The 17,907-nt window shown below is 37.4% G+C and overlaps 1 protein-coding gene across 1 annotated transcript in view; it reads left to right on the top strand.

The window, feature by feature from the left end:
* LOC121372502 (myoneurin-like) overlaps positions 1–17,907 on the top strand; it is a 66,969-nt gene that overhangs the window by 32,408 nt on the left and 16,654 nt on the right. The window contains exons 12-17 of the mRNA XM_041498850.1: positions 7,929–8,104; positions 11,213–11,341; positions 13,454–13,620; positions 16,038–16,157; positions 16,891–17,047; positions 17,681–17,867. Coding sequence (XP_041354784.1) covers positions 7,929–8,104; positions 11,213–11,341; positions 13,454–13,620; positions 16,038–16,157; positions 16,891–17,047; positions 17,681–17,867 — 936 coding nt within the window. The remainder of the gene's footprint in view (positions 1–7,928; positions 8,105–11,212; positions 11,342–13,453; positions 13,621–16,037; positions 16,158–16,890; positions 17,048–17,680; positions 17,868–17,907) is intronic.

Below are 17,907 nucleotides of genomic sequence, written 5' to 3'. Positions count from 1 at the left end.
CAGAGAAAGACACTTGTTTTACAACTGTTAGTCAGAGAAAGACACTTGTTTCACAACTGTTTTACAACTGGTCAGAGAAAGACATTTGTTTTACAACTGTTAGTCAGAGAAAGACACTTGTTTTACAACTGTTGGTCAGAGAAAGACACTTGTTTTACAACTGTTAGAGAAAGACACTTGTTTTACAACTGTTGGTCAGAGAAAGACACTTGTTTTACAACTGTTTTACAACTGGTCAGAGAAAGACATTTGTTTTACAACTGTTGTCAGAGAAAGACACTTGTTTTACAACTGTTAGTCAGAGAAAGACACTTGTTTTACAACTGGTCAGAGAAAGACATTTGTTTTACAACTGTTAGTCAGAGAAAGACATTTGTTTTACAACTGTTAGTCAGAGAAAGACACTTGTTTTACAACTGTTGGTCAGAGAAAGACACTTGTTTTACAACTGTTGGTCAGAGAAAGACACTTGTTTTACAACTGTCAGAGAAAGACACTTGTTTTACAACTGTTGGTCAGAGAAAGACATTTGTTTTACAACTGTTAGTCAGAGAAAGACACTTGTTTTACAACTGTTAGTCAGAGAAAGACATTTGTTTTACAACTGTTAGTCAGAGAAAGACACTTGTTTTACAACTGGTCAGAGAAAGACACTTGTTTTACAACTGTTGGTCAAAGAAAGACATTTGTTTACAACTGGTCAGAGAAAGACATTTGTTTTACAACTGTTAGTCAGAGAAAGACATTTGTTTTACAACTGTTAGTCAAAGAAAGACACTTCTTTTACAAAATAATGTAAGAGAAAGACACATGTTTTACAACTGTTAGTCAGAGAAAGACATTTGTTTTACAACTGTTAGAGAAAGACATTTGTTTTACAACTGTTAGTCAGAGAAAGACATTTGTTTTACAACTGTTAGTCAGAGAAAGACATTTGTTTTACAACTGTTAGTCAGAGAAAGACACTTGTTTTACAACTGTTGTCAGAGAAAGACACTTGTTTTACAAAAGACATTTGTTTTACAACTGTTAGTCAGAGAAAGACATTTGTTTTACAACTGCTGTCAGAGAAAGACATTTGTTTTACAACTGTTAGTCAGAGAAAGACACTTGTTTTACAACTGTTAGTCAGAGAAAGACATTTGTTTTACAACTGTTGTCAGAGAAAGACATTTGTTTTACAACTGTTGTCAGAGAAAGACATTTGTTTTACAACTGTTGTCAGAGAAAGACATTTGTTTTACAACTGTTAGTCAGAGAAAGACACTTGTTTTACAACTGTTAGTCAGAGAAAGACATTTGTTTTACAACTGTTGTCAGAGAAAGACACTTGTTTTACAACTGTTGGTCAGAGAAAGACATTTGTTTTACAACTGTTAGTCAGAGAAAGACATTTGTTTTACAACTGTTAGTCAGAGAAAGACACTTTTTTTACTGGTCAGAGAAAGACACTTTCTTTGTTTTACAACGAGATTAAAATAAGTTTACTTTTTCCACCAGTCAGCACATTGATCAAAGACCTCAGTGAAAACCCTTGACAGCAGGCGAGATTTGTGTGTGGACCAGTTCATACAGCCGAGCTGTAGTGTACTAGCCCCATACTTGTATATGTGGTAGAGCGATTGGCTGAGGTGTGAGGGGTCATTAGATCAATTGGCCTTGATGGACTCTTTTTATTTGTTTTTGTTTTTCTCTGTCCCAAACTGTACCCCACAATTGTTATATCAAAGTCTGTGGTAAAAAAGATAAAGACTTTATTGTTTATCAACATTCCACGTAGGGAACTGGATGCAAAACATGTTGCATATTTGTACAAACAAGACACAAACAAACATCATACTATTGTAATGACTAAATAAGGATTAATTATTGGCAATAGTGGTAGATACATGTACTGTTCTGTCTGTGGGAAAAGTTAATAGCAGAATAACTTCATTTCCTCCAGTATATGGCTACTCTTTATTTAACGATTACTGTGACACAGTGTAATGGTCTTCATCAAATATCTTCAGATCGAAAATAGTATTATTATGGTCAGAGAAACAAAACAATATGTTTAATGAAGTTAAATGTAAACAATGATTAATTTGGTATTTGTAATGTAATAATTAATCAAATCATATTTTCTTCCTAATAAGATGTAGTGATCAGTATTCAAGCACCCACCCATAAAATGAAAACCACACTTATTAAGCTGGTAACAGAAAAACTATTGAAACTAAAAACTCACTCATAGCAAAAGGCACAACTAAACCACTATGTTAATATGTGGACAAAGCTTCGGGAAGTTACCTTGAATGGTTTTGGCGTAGCTGTGCTCCAGAAACAGTGAATTTGGTTATTTGTTTCCATGTTAAAAACTGCTTCATAGCAAAAGGCACTACTATACCTTTAGATTGATTTGTGTGTAACATTTCATTAAGCTATCTTGAACGAATTTTGTTGTGATCTGCAAACAATAAATTTGGTTGTTATGGTATTTGTTTTCATGAAGATATCTTGAACGGTTTTGGACATTGGCAAGGCCAGTATTTTATAGGGTGTGAGGGGGAAACCACTCTATCCAAGTCATGTTATGGAGTGACACTAAAATATATAAGGTAAAGTGCTCGCTTGATGCACAGTCGTTGTGGGTCGATTCCTGTCGGTGGGCCCATTGGGATATTTTTCGTTCTAGCTAGTGCACCACAACTTGTATATCAAATGCTGTGGTATGTGCTATCCTGTCTATGGGATGGTGCATAGTAAAAAATCCCTAGTTACTAATGGAAAAATGTAGCGAGTTTTCTCTACTGTGTCAAAATTACCAAATGTTTGACATCCATTAGACAGGGATTAATCAATCAATGTGCTCTAGTGGTGTCATTAAACAAAACAAACTAAAGTATATGTATATATATTTGTTATTAAACAGTTTAGTATGTTTGTAATTGAATCTGGTCTTATGAAAACAGTATGTAACCCAAACAAATCCATATTTAAATTGCTTTTGAAGTGGGGTGGGGTGGGGGCAAAACATACTCAGCCTCTCCCCCCCCCCCCCCCACACACACACACACACACACACGTCCAACAACTATGGTACAAAACGAATGCTAGTGGAAACAAATGGCAGAATACCACAAAGGTTCATGTGGCAATGCAAACAGCTGAAATATGGACACCCCATGAAACTGGACATTTTGCTTGGTCTCAAGGATGTCCAGTTTAGAGGGTTTCACTGTATACACATATTTATAAAAAAACAAATATTACACGCATCAGCTATATCTGTGTGTGCGTAGGAGGTATATATGGGTAAGTCAATCACTGACAGTCACACAGTGTGCTGTGTCCGGTTTCTCCGCTATCTTGATTTCACTGAATGAGAAATCCCGAGAATAAGACACCAACTTGTGATCTTAGGTCTGGAATCTGCTTTCTAGTTTCCCTTGACCTCCGACCTCTTGCATACACCGAGAGGGTCACATGACTGAACTATGTGAGCAGCCACCCACACACACATTCCCATGCACTGGCTCCCATTCACAGACAGGGCTGCATGCCAGCACCTGATCAATAGAGTTTAGCTATGTTACGTTTCACAATCTCCCGGCAAACACCACTGTGGTACGTGTGTAGGAGGAACTATAGTGCATTTCAAGAATGTTGCCATTCTCCGTTACCACGATCACTGGGACAAGTATATTCCATTTCACTGACAGCCATGTGTAGGAGGAGTTAGGCTCCTGAGGTCCCCCCCCCCCCCCCCCCCAACACACACATAAACAGGTAGCTGTGCAGGTTATCTGACACCAAACCAGTTCACAATGGGAATGAGGTTTACATTTTCTAATGCTAAATATTTAGGCAGAACGCATATAAAATTGAAGAAACTTTCGGTTATTAATCTCATAGCATTTAAAATCATTTACACAATGGTTTCACTAGCAAACCTTTTCTTTTAAATCAACACAGTTGTATTATTACTAGTGTCAACCTCCAGTGTATATATACACGTATACTGCATGATAATAATAGTGTGCATGCATGCATGTGTGCTGCACAATAACAGCCATACACTAAATTCAAGTTCACAACCTGGTTCGCAGGTAAAGAAAGGAAAATAAACAATTATTTGTTTAATGATAAAAGTACAGCTAGTATGGTTACACATTTGATCAAGAAAAGTGAAAAGTTTATTTTGTTTAACCATCCCACTAGAGCATATTGATTTATTAATCATTGGCTATTGGATGTCAAACATTTGGTAATTCCGACATATCTTAGAGAGGAAACCCGCTACATTTTTCTATTAGTAGCAAGGAATCTTTTATATACACAATCCCATAGACATGATAGCACATACCATGGCCTTTCCTGTACCAATCGTGCTGCACTGGCTGGAATGAAAATAGCCCAATGGATTCCCCAACAGGGATCGACCTAAACCAACCGCACATCAGACGAGTGCTTTGTCAAAAAAAAAACCTGTTACTTCCACATAGGTTTTTATGTATGTATAGTGTACTTTACCGCCTGTGGTAAAGTGCATTAAAAATATTCCTTCATGCTAATGGAGGGAAAAAGGTTTCCTCTAATATTACGTCAGAATAATCAAAGGTTTGACATCCAGTGGCTGATGATTTTAAATTCAGTGTGCTTTTGTGGTGCGAGTACGAATAATTTTTACATGCTCATATACCACTAGAGTTTCGAGCATGTCCGTCCCGGGGCCCGTCTCTGGATAGCCAGGGGCTTGTCCCGGGACAGAAAAAAATTAAGCGGACAATTTTGAAATTTACATCCAAACATTAAATAGTGGGTGTTTAAAATTTTGATGCGCATCTCTAATTAAATTAATAAAGAAAATTCTACTCATTAAATTTGATCACTAGATTAGATCAGGTGGTCAAAAAGAAATTAGATAAGATCGGTGGCCTGACTCGGATGGGGGTGGGGTGGGGTGGGGGGGTAGAGTTGAAAATGGGCAGAATTTTGAAAATAGCAATTAGTAAAAAAATTAATAGAACTTAAAAAAAAAAGAAAAAAAGTTACAAGCCAAAAATAAAAAGAATTGACTACTCGGTCGAATATTTATATAATTTGGAGCATTTTAGAAGGACAGTCCAAAAATATATAAGAGAAAGAAGAGAGGATCGGACTATTTAATAATATTTAAAAAAAAAAAAAAAAAAAAAAAATTCAACATAAACTTTTGAACGAAGGTCTAAAAGTTTAAAGTCCAATCTATATGTCCACATGAGTGGCCTCGTTACGGCCGTTAGGGTGCACAGCTTGTAGGGACGAGATGGGTTGCATCTCGTCAAGAAAACCCCTAGATTGACAGTCAATAGACGTTGAAGGTGTAGTGCTGTGCTGAAATACAGATCTAGAGAAGCTGGATCTGTCTTTTGTGGTGTCGATAAAAAAAAAAAAATTGTTTTTGTCCATATTTATGGTTTGAGTATCACATATTATCTCAACATGTTTCTATAGGTAAAAGGATATGTATGAATGTGTGTATATAAATAACAAATGTCTGTTTTATGTGTAAAGCATCAATTTAAGGCACTCGACATTGAATTTGTTTATGTTTATGGAGACAATTGAAAAGAGATTGCCATGAGATTAAATTCCATTGGAGTTATGCCTCATTAACATAATAGCTAGATAGTACTTCGGTTTCACATAAAAAACCACAACAAAACTATCAGTTGATAGTTGTAGGCAGGGAAAAAAACACGATATCTGCACAATAACATTAGTATAGGTGCACAGTTGGATTCAGTTACTCAATACCTGTGTTTGTTTTCAACCAAACTATCACAATATTCCTCATATCATGTACTACAGACTCTTTTCATTATACATGTATTTTATTTAGAGAATAAATTAACAAACTACGGATTATCTGTCCCAAAGGAAGGAAGTGTTTTATTTAACAACGCACTCAACACATTTTATTTACGGTATATGGCGTCAAACATATGGTTAAGGACCACACATATATTGAGAGAGGAAACCCACTGTTGCCACTTCATAGGCTACTCTTTTCAATTAGCAGCAAGAGATATTTTATATGCACCATCCCTCAGACAGGATAGTACATACCACGTCCTTTGTTACACCAGTTGTGGAGCACTGGCTGGAACGAGAAATAGCTCAATGGGTCCATCGACTGGGATCGAACCTGGACCGACCTCGCATCAAGCGAATGCTTTACCACTGGGCTACGTCCCGCCCCATCTGGAGTGAATGAATATTGTAAACCAGAGCCTTTAACAAAGGTTTTACAACATTCATTAAACTCGGGACAGATAATTCATAACTCCTTGTAGTCACTTCGTTATTCTCTTTACCACTGGGCTACTTCCCGCCCCATCTGGAGTGAATGAATATTGTAAACCAGAGCCTTTAACAAAGGTTTTACAACATTCATTCACTCGGGACAGATAATTCATAACTCCTTGTAGTCACTTCGTTATTCTCTTTACCACTGGGCTACTTCCCGCCCCATCTGGAGTGAATGAATATTGTAAACCAGAGCCTTTAACAAAGGTTTTACAACATTCATTCACTCGGGACAGATAATTCATAACTCCTTGTAGTCACTTCGTTATTCTCTTTATTACCCATTGTTACATTTAACTGGTTTTTAATATAAAAATCCTTACGCTGTCTACAACAAATCTATTGGCCATTACATCTCATAATTTTATGTGCATTACATGAAGTAATGTAAGTGATGTCATAGCATAGTGATGTTCATTTTACAGCCAAATGTTTACATAGTATAAAATAATACGACTGTGGTTGCATTAGAAAATAATTATTTTTCTATGCTATTAAAGCTGCTGCTTATGAAAATGTACCATTTCATGATTGTGAAAGAAATGAGTAACAACAAAATCCTATAGATCTTTGTAGATGGTATAACATACATTGTAAGTATAATCTGACTCATGGATGGAAACATTAAATGAATGAAAGTGAAGTTACGACCTTAATTAGCAAACGACCAACCAAACGTCATCATTTTTAAGCTACCTGTAGAAGCAACCTGCACACTTTGCAGAGATCGAAAAATTACTGAATTACCCCAGATATTTTAGCCCATATATGTAATAAAATAGATTATTATTTAGTCTACAAGTACACACAGGGTTAAGCAACATGCAGGGTGTCTGCCAGAGGGTAAAATGGGTATGGCACAATACTAACATTTTTTACAGATTTTATTTCTTTAAGTTGACCTTTTCACAAAATTAATGAATGATTATCATTACTGTATGATTTTCTTAACACTAACCCTAAACCTAGCCCCCCATACCCCATGTTGACTGGGGTTGCATTCAGTGCACACATTGTAAATATTCAATTCCATAGTGCCATACCCAGCAAGGTCACATTTAAATTTTGCAGATACCTGTGTAATACACATTTTGATACTATCTACATTGTACATAATTCTGTTTTGACAGATGTCTATGTAATACTTACTTTGATTGATATCCATGTGATATTTATTTTGACAATTAACTGTTGAATAATAATATGTATTTTGGCTGGAAATTAAACTGATATTAGTTTTTTTATCTATATTCTGAAAATTAGTAAATGTTTTACATCCAGTAGCCGATGATTAATAAAGCATTCACTTGATGCGCGGTCAGTCTTTGATCGATCCCCGTCGGTCATTGGACTATTTCTCACTCCTGTCAGTGTACCACGACTGGTATATCAAAGGCCGTGGTGTGTGTTATCCTGTCTGTGGGATGGTGCATATAAAAGATCCCTTGCTGCGTGGCGTGTGGTCCTTAACCATATGTCTGACATCATATAACCATAAAATGTGTTGAGTGTGTTGCTAAATAAAAACATTTCCATGTGCTCTAGTGGTGTTGTTAAACAAAAAACCTTTATCTGTATTCTGTGTCACATTGCAGGAATCAAGGCATCGGAGGGTGACCTGGAGCGTTTGAAGTGTGCACAGTGTGGTTACCAGGCGTGTTTTCCCCACCAGTACCAGGAGCACCTGGCTACCCACATGGACCAAGTGATCAAGTGCAAGTGCTGCACGTTCCTCAGCTTCGAGAAACAAGAAATTGACGAACACTTCAAGGTATACATCTATACAGACTGGGCTGTAGTTATCACATGATATTGACGAACGCTTCAAGGTATAGATCTATACAGACTGGGCAGTAGTTATCACATGATATTGACGACCGCTTCAAGGTATAGATCTATACAGACTGGGCAATAATTATCACATGATATTGACGACCGCTTCAAGGTATAGATCTATACAGACTGGGCAGTAATTATCATATGGTATTGACGAACACAGACTGGGCTGTAATTATCACATGATATTGACGAACACTTCAAGGTATAGATCTATACAGACTTGGCAGTAATTATCACATGATATTAACGACCGCTTCAAGGTATAGATCTATACAGACTGGGCAGTAATTATCACATGATATTGACGACCGCTTCAAGGTATAGATCTATACAGACTTGGCAGTAATTATCACATGATATTGACGAACGCCTCAAGGTATAGATCTATACAGACTTGGCAGTAATTATCACATGATATTGACGACCGCTTCAAGGTATAGATCTATACAGACTTGGCAGTAATTATCACATGATATTGACGAACGCCTCAAGGTATAGATCTATACAGACTTGGCAGTAATTATCACATGATATTGACGAACACTTCAAGGTATAGATCTATACAGACTGGCAGTAATTATCACATGATATTGACGAACACTTCAAGGTATAGATCTATACAGACTGGGCAGTAATTATCACATGATATTGACGAACACTTCAAGGTACACATCTGTACAGACTGGGCAGTAATTATCACATGATATTGACGAACACTTCAAGGTACACATCTGTACAGACTGGGCAGTAATTATCACATGATATTGACGAACACTTCAAGGTACACATCTGTACAGACTTGGCTGTAATTACATGTAGATATGTTCAAAGGCAAAAACACAATGTAAACAAATGGCATTGATGATCACACAACCTAAACCTTAATAATCGTACAGTATTATTCATGCTAGACATTGATAGTCATACATTGCTCATGCTAGACATTGATAATCATACAATGTTACTCATGCTGGACATTACAGGGATGTCAGTCTTCTGCGGATTCACGGATTTCTTACTTTTTTGTGGTCATTTGGACCATTCTTGAGATCAGTGCAAATCCGGTTTAAAAATTTTGGGGGTGGGTATGGAGACCCTTTCTATCGGTACCATTGTATATATTCCAGAATTCTAAATATCGTGATTGCGATGTTTTTTAAAATAAGTCTTCAGCAGTTTTTGGCAACTGGTGTAAAAAAGGAAACACCAATCTCAAACTCTACTGTTCGTTTGACAACAATCGGAACCAGAAGATTAGCTGGTGCAGGAATAGCCGACAAGTTGTTTAGATGGATGTCAGTCGTCGGAATCGTCTGAAGTCTTTTAAGTTTGGGTTCAAGACTACGGTTTCACAGGAAGTTTTCATTGTGCAAGCACATTTATGACATCCTGGATCCCGTGTGCTTCAAACTAAAACACCAAACACAAATTATTTGTGAATCATGATCCTTCAGAAAGTGATCACTGCTGCCTTGAGCATATTCCATGTCCTATTAGTGGAATCCTCATTCAATATCATGGGTGACGTTATGGACACCAAATCAGCACACTTCAAAGTTGAGACATTTAGTTCAATACAAACTGTAAAGTACTGGCTCCATGCTCACAACAAGAGTGCTATCCAGATGTTTTCATGAACAACACCATACATGACCCTGTTAACAAGCAACTCAGTTACAATATGCAGAATGCAGCATCTGTATATAAGAAAGAGCTTGTACAGAAGGGAGAGGCCAAGGAAAGGAAACGTAAACATCTTCATTTGCAAGCTGAAGTACCTACCTAAACAGATAATTGCAATAAAATATAAACAGTTGGTATGAATTACAAAGATGGGTAGGTAATTTAGCTGTCATAAGTCACGGGGGGGGGGGGGCTTACAGCACCACCCTGGACCCCAGCTGGATTATTACGGATTTCTTCTCTTGCTGCGCTCAAATTATTTTTCTTACTTCACTCGACTTCAGACTTTTTTTCAATTTCTTGTTGACATTCTTGACAATAATCACCCATCATACAGTCTGAATAACAAAGTCTTTAACATAATTAAAAGTTGCATCTCTGTACAAAGCAAAGTCAAAGGGATATCACACAAATTGAACATGGACACAAACTTGGTATTCATGATCACACATTCCAAGTATTAATGATCACATAAACTGGACATTAATAGTCACTCAAACTGGATATTAAAGGGATTATCCTAAGTTTGCAGCATTGTAAGATGTTTCCCACTAACGTTTTATTATTGATGACTAAAGCTACATTTAGCAGAAATAATGTTGCACTTCCTCAAGTAATAATATTGTTGGTCCAGATGAGGTCGTTTGAGGTTTAAGTCATAAAGATTGCCGTGGCTATTTGAAAAATGTGAAGGAAAAAAAAAAAATCCACCTTTTCTGTGCAATCATTGCTTTTCCAGAAAAAAATAAAAGCCTGAAACTAAAATTGTTTTTTAAAAACCTGCATCACTGTGTCGTTTCTGGAACTTTTATTGACCAGAGACCAATATATTTGTTTTCGACCTAATATGTAATTTTGGTCCTCAAAACGACTCCATATATCGTAAACATGTTACAGTGGTAGCACACTCAGAATAGTCTCTTTAATGGTGTCACAAACTGGATATTAACATGTCTCTTTAATGGTGTCACAAACTGGATATTAACATGTCTTTAATGGTGTCACAAACTGGATATTAACATGTCTCTTTAATGGTGTCACAAACTGGATATTAACATGTCTCTTTAATGGTGTCACAAACTGGATATTAACATGTCTCTTTAATGGTGTCACAAACTGGATATTAACATGTCTTTAATGGTGTCACAAACTGGATATTAACATGTCTCTTTAATGGTGTCACAAACTGGATATTAACATGTCTCTTTAATGGTGTCACAAACTGGATATTAACATGTCTCTAATGGTATTTTATAATCCTATGCCTATTCCAATATAACAGTTTCTCTTGACTGTTTTAGCCAGAATGATGACAATAATTTGAATACAGTAACTGAATGAGAAAACTGTGTTTCAGGAATCTCACCCTCGCTGCTACTGTGATGTGTGCGGCTTCCAGGCAGAACACAGCTACGTGATGAAGAGACACATGATGAGACACAGTGTGGTCGGCTGTACCTGCGAGATGTGTGGACGAGTTTACAAGGTAACTCAGATGTGTGGAAGAGTTTGCACGGTAACTCAGATGTGTGGAAGAGTTTGCACGGTAACTGTGAGATGTGTGGAAGAGTTTACAAGGTAGCTGCAAGATGTGTGGACGAGTTTACAAGGTAACTCAGATGTGTGGAAGAGTTTACAAGGTAACTCAGATGTGTGGAAGAGTTTGCACGGTAACTGCGAGATGTGTGGACGAGTTTACAAGGTAATTCAGATGTGTGGAAGAGTTTGCACGGTAACTGTGAGATGTGTGGAAGAGTTTACAAGGTTAGTGTGAGATGTGTGGAAGAGTTTACAAGGTTAGTGTGAGATGTGTGGAAGAGTTTACAAGGTAACTGTGAGATGTGTGGAAGAGTTTACAAGGTAGCTGAGATGTGTGGAAGAGTTTACAAGGTAACTGTGAGATGTGTGGCAGAGTTTACATGGTAACTGTGAGATGTGTAGCAGAGTTTACATGGTAACTGTAAGATGTGTGGCAGTTTACATGGTAACTGTGAGATGTGTAGCAGAGTTTACATGGTAACTTTGAAATGTGTGGCAGTCTACATGGTAACTGAGATGTGTGGCAGTTTACATGGTAACTGTGAGATGTGGTAGTTTACATGGTAACTGTGAGATATGTAGCAGAGTTTACATGGTAACTGTGAGATGTGTGGCAGTTTACAAGGTAACTGAGATGTGTGGCAGTTTACATGGTAACTGAGATGTGTAGCAGAGTTTACATGGTAACTGTGAGATGTGTGGCGGTTTACATGGTAACTGTAAGATGTGTGGCAGAGTTTGTAAGGTAACTGTGAGATGTGTGGCAGTTTACATGGTAACTGTAAGATGTGTGGCAGAGTTTGTAAGGTAACTGTAAGATGTGTGGCAGAGTTTACAAGGTAACTGTGAGATGTGTGGCAGAGTTTGTAAGGTAACTGTAAGATGTGTGGCAGAGTTTACATGGTAACTGTGAGATGTGTGGCAGAGTTTACAAGGTAGCTGAGATGTGTGGAAGCATTTACAAGGTAACTCGGATGTGTGGAAGAGTTTGCACGGTAACTGCGAGATGTGTGGAAGAGTTTACAAGGTAGCTTTGAGATGTGTGGACGAGTTTACAAGGTAATTCAGATGTGTGGAAGAGTTTGCACGGTAACTGTGAGATGTGTGGAAGAGTTTACAAGGTTAGTGTGAGATGTGTGGAAGAGTTTACAAGGTTAGTGTGAGATGTGTGGAAGAGTTTACAAGGTAACTGTGAGATGTGTGGAAGAGTTTACAAGGTAGCTGAGATGTGTGGAAGAGTTTACAAGGTAACTGTGAGATGTGTGGCAGAGTTTACATGGTAACTGTGAGATGTGTAGCAGAGTTTACATGGTAACTGTAAGATGTGTGGCAGTTTACATGGTAACTGTGAGATGTGTAGCAGAGTTTACATGGTAACTTTGAAATGTGTGGCAGTCTACATGGTAACTGAGATGTGTGGCAGTTTACATGGTAACTGTGAGATGTGGTAGTTTACATGGTAACTGTGAGATGTGTAGCAGAGTTTACATGGTAACTGTGAGATGTGTGGCAGTTTACAAGGTAACTGAGATGTGTGGCAGTTTACATGGTAACTGAGATGTGTAGCAGAGTTTACATGGTAACTGTGAGATGTGTGGCGGTTTACATGGTAACTGTAAGATGTGTGGCAGAGTTTGTAAGGTAACTGTGAGATGTGTGGCAGTTTACATGGTAACTGTAAGATGTGTGGCAGAGTTTGTAAGGTAACTGTAAGATGTGTGGCAGAGTTTGTAAGGTAACTGTAAGATGTGTGGCAGAGTTTACAAGGTAACTGAGATGTGTGGCAGAGGAGTTTACAAGGTAACTGATATATTTAGTAGAGTTTACAAAGTCGGTGTGCATTTTAAAATTAAAATAGCAAATTCCACCAACTCTTATTGTGGACACACTTCGTGAGAATTTGGAGAATATGCCACTGACAGACAGGCTTGAACATTCAGTGGATTTTGGGCATGGGTCAAATGGTTGGTTGTTTGGTTGGCTATATCCATTTGACTGCAGTTCTCAGTGTCCTATGATTGATGCATCCCTGATCTCGGAGACATGCTTGTTTCTTCAGGACCAGTACATACTGAAGATGCACATCAAGATGGTTCACATGCCGGCAGAAATCCTGTTTGAGTGCACCATCTGCTCCAAGAAATTCACACGCAAAGCTCATCTGAAACGTCACTTACGAATTCATGAACCAGAAAAACCTTTCAAGTGTCCTCATTGTGAATACAGGTAAACCCGACAGAGAGACGTTTCTTGTGTCATCGCTAGATACATTATACATAACATAGGTGAGAAACCTGTATGTTAGATACATGTGTAATAGTTGTAGCTGAGGGGCGGGACGATGCACGATCGATTTAGGATCGATCCTCGTCGGTGGGCCCATTGGGCTATTTCTTGTTTCAACCAGTGTACCACGACTGGTATATCAAAGACCATGGTATGTGCTATCTTGTCTGTGGTATGGTGCATGTAAAAGATCCTTTGCTACTAATGGAAAAAATGTAGCAAGTTTCCTCTGTAAGACTTTAATGTCAAAATTACCAAATGTTTGATATCCAATATAGTCAATGATTAATAAATGAGTGTGTTCCAGTCAAACAAACCATATTTTCACTTTGAGTTGTAGTTGGAATGTGCCAGAATGTTAAGCAAACAGACATCAGAAGATGCCAGCATATGGAGGTGTAGGAGGGTGCATTTTTATAGATTAACTTTGAGTTGTAGTTGGAATGTGCCAGAGTGTTAAGCAAACAGACATCAGAAGATGCCAGCATATGGAGGTGTAGGAGGGTGCATTTTTATAGATTAACTTTGAGTTGTAGTTGGAATGTGCCAGAGTGTTAAGCAAACAGACATCAGAAGATGCCAGTGTATGGAGGTGTAGGAGGGTGCATTTTTATAGTTTAACTTTGAGTTGTAGTTCGAATGTGCCAGAGTGTTAAGCAAACAGACATCAGAAGATGCCAGCATATGGAGGTGTAGGAGGGTGCATTTTTATAGTTTAACTTTGCACTGAGAGCTGTCATTACATAATGTATAGAATTAGGGGTGAGGGCAGCACCTCCAATACCTATGACACACATTCCTTTCTTGCATCACCCTACAAAAAACCCTTGGATCTGTCCTTTTTCAGAACATTATTCACAAGGTATTGGCAACATATTTCTATTTTAACCTTTCTGGTTTCCAAGAGCTTCACTGCAGACTGATGAATCATGGGTAAAATGTCATCATTAATAATCAAAGTGCTTGATATTTGTGGTGACATAAAGCTGTGTATGCGGGCTGCCAGTGGGAAGTGTTCAGTACTAGTCACTTCAGACATATGACTAACACGCCAAATTACAGAGAATTGTTTATTAAGCACATTACTTGTTGATCACTTTTCATGGGTCTCACAGGAAAAGGTCAAAAATGAGTCAGTTTTCTAAGGTTTCAACAATCGTTTTGCTTTTTTTGTTCAGTTTAGGCAAGTTGATACTTGTCATGCATCGTTAACTTCGGGGTTTTTAAGTTGAAGAAAATCAGTGAGGTTTCCTGGTCGACCTTAATACCCTCAGCTACTTAAATAGTTCAGTTGTTTGGGGGTTTTTAAATTAAAGTCAAATCATGTCTTTGTTGAAATGTCTACTACACTTTATCGCAGTGGCCAAACTGCATGAGATATCGTTTTTAGTGAGTGGTGGTTGACCGAGGTAATTAAAACTAAAGCGTATTGTGTTTCTTGCAGCCATTTGTTGTCTTGCAAACTTGTGTATACTTGACAATGGATACATATTGAAATGTTGGTTCTCTTAAATATTAACATGTCTTGATTGTTTTAAATTTGAAAAAAATTAAATTAAAAAATATGACACTATTGCATTTTGCTTGATGTATACAAATATGGCTAACATGGGTAAAGCTACTCCATTCATTATCCCTTTGATGCCTCTGTTTTTATTACAGTAGTTTACAAAGTGTAAACAAAGACTGCCTTTGTAAAAATGCTTTATTTTTCATCCTTTCTTATTTCAAATGTACTTTTTTTGAACACTTCAAACAGTGTATTTTGGGTGTATGGGTGTTCTTTTATAAATAAGTTTGTTTTCCAAAAGAAAGATAGTCACAGCAAAATCCACCTAAATTACAGGCTTTGAAATAGGAAGTAAAATATGGCCTGATGTTATTTTTTTAAATAGTGGGACAAAAGAAATGTATCCTTCTAAGAAAACCAATATGGCGTGCTGGAAATAGAGCATGGTTTTGGGTGAAAAACTATGACCTGTGAGATGTTGTTTACAGCATCATGGAAGTAAAATAAAAACACAGGCTAGATAGCAGCTGAAATAGCCACACACACATCCATCTCTTGAAAAATTACCTGCAATTTTTGGGCGTGATTTTAGCAGATGAATTTCTGTTTCACCTACTGTTTAAAAAATTTACTGGTTTTTGCACACACAAACAATCATAAACAGACACAGTGGTTTATATACATTATATATAAATTTCTCTTAACTGACATTAAATGTTTTTTTGTGTGATACCAATATGTTGCCATCACATTTTATATTATATGTTAACTAACATTATTTTGTCTATATGTGTGTGTTATGCCAATATGTTGTCACCATTTTCCTTCATGTTTTTACTGTTTTCAGAGGTTGTGAGCGATCGGATATATCGAAACATCTCTTAATCCACGCAGAACCAAAGCATTCGTGTGAGGTGTGTGGAAAGCAGTTCCGTCACATAAAGAATAAAGAACTGCACGTTAAAAGGCATGTTATCACAAAACAGTTTGAAATAGCTCAATAGGTTCAAATCAACTCTCCCTATAAAGCAAAGAAAATAGTTTGCCAGACACTTAGGGTAATGCAGTAATGCACTAGCATGTGATCAAGATGTTTCTTAAAACATACATTCTGTAACATATGATCACGTTTTATAAAGTGTGACCAAGTCTCTTAGCATATTATCAAATCATTTGGCATATGCTTAAGTTGTGTAACATGTGATCAAGTCATGAAGCATATTATCAAGTCATATAGCATATTATCAAGTCATGTAGCATAAAGTCATGTAGAAGATGACAAAAGTGTAAAGTTATAAACCATACAAAAAAGTCATGTAGCAGATGACAAAATCATGTACATGACGTATTATCAAATCATGTAACATATAATCAAGTCATTTAACATTTGATCAAGTCATGTAGTGAACACAAGAACAAATTCTATTGTGATGTGTATCACATACCATCACGAAAACAAGAATCCATCATTTCTTGTGATGTGTATCACATACCAATTTGAAAACCCAAGAAAACATTATGTTATGATGTGCCTTACTTTCTGGTATAGTGTTGTTGAAAGGTTCTCTTTGATATAAGAATAAAGAAATACATGGTACAGATGATTACAACAAGGCACATAGTGTTAGTTAAACTGCCTTCCGTAGACCGGTGCTGTTTGGCTATGATGTTTTGATTTGACTGTTCTCTCTGTGTTCCAGACACAATGGTCAGAAGGACTACAAGTGTGGAGTGTGCGGTTTCTTCGGCTACACGTTCACCGACATCAGGAAGCACATCGAGCGCAAGCACGCGGACCTCAAGAGCTTGGTGTGTGAGAAGTGTGGGTCGGCCTTCAAGTCAGAAGTACTTCTACAGGTACGCAACCAAATCAGTCTTTAATGACACTCACTTCTACAGGAGGTTTTATAACAAAAATTCAAAGCTAAGTTGCCATTGTGCATAATAAACATACTTGAAATTAATGGAACTTGTTACACAAAAATATATGGCTAAATTGTAATTTTGCATAAATTCCATGAAGATAATGGAATTTTAAAACAAAAATTTAAATGTAATTTGCCAATGTGCATAAATTCTTTGAAAGTAATGAAATTTCAAACTAAAAATTTCAGTTTAAATTGACAATGATATGTTTGGAGGGAGGGTTAATTGACAGTTTCCTCATTTCTAATTTTTGATTAACAACAGTTGCTAGTCCGTTTGAAAATTAATTAGCAACTACTATTTACCATTTTAAAATTATGGATCGATATTTGAAACTTGCATGGTGAATCGTGTTGCAATACTGTGACTGTTTGTTGTGTGATCACTTGACTGTTTGTTGTGTGATCACTTGACTGTTTGTTGTGTGATCACATGACTTGTGTGTGATCACTTGACTGTTGTGTGATCTTGTGACTGTTTGATTACTTGACTGTTCTGTGATCATGTGACTGTTTGTTGTGTGATCATGTGACTCTTGTGTGATCATCGACTGTTTGTTTACAGGAGCACCAGAAGCAGACATGTGAGCTGCTGATGATAGAACAGGCTCTAGCGATCGCCACATCGACGGGCCGCATCACTCAGGCCACCATCCAGATCCCGTCCGAGCTGACCTTGCAGGAACCACAGCAGATTGAGGTGGATGGACAACAGGTGGACATCACTGTGGAACAGGTCGACAATCTCGAAGGTAGGTCACAGTCAGGATGGGTCAGTGGTCGGAGAAAGGT

Source organism: Gigantopelta aegis, chromosome 4 (genome assembly GCF_016097555.1).
Source record: "Gigantopelta aegis isolate Gae_Host chromosome 4, Gae_host_genome, whole genome shotgun sequence".
NCBI classification, from domain to species: Eukaryota; Metazoa; Mollusca; class Gastropoda; order Neomphalida; family Peltospiridae; genus Gigantopelta; species Gigantopelta aegis.
The sequence above is the reverse complement of the archived record's forward strand: the minus strand, read 5'-3'. Positions and strand labels throughout refer to the sequence as shown.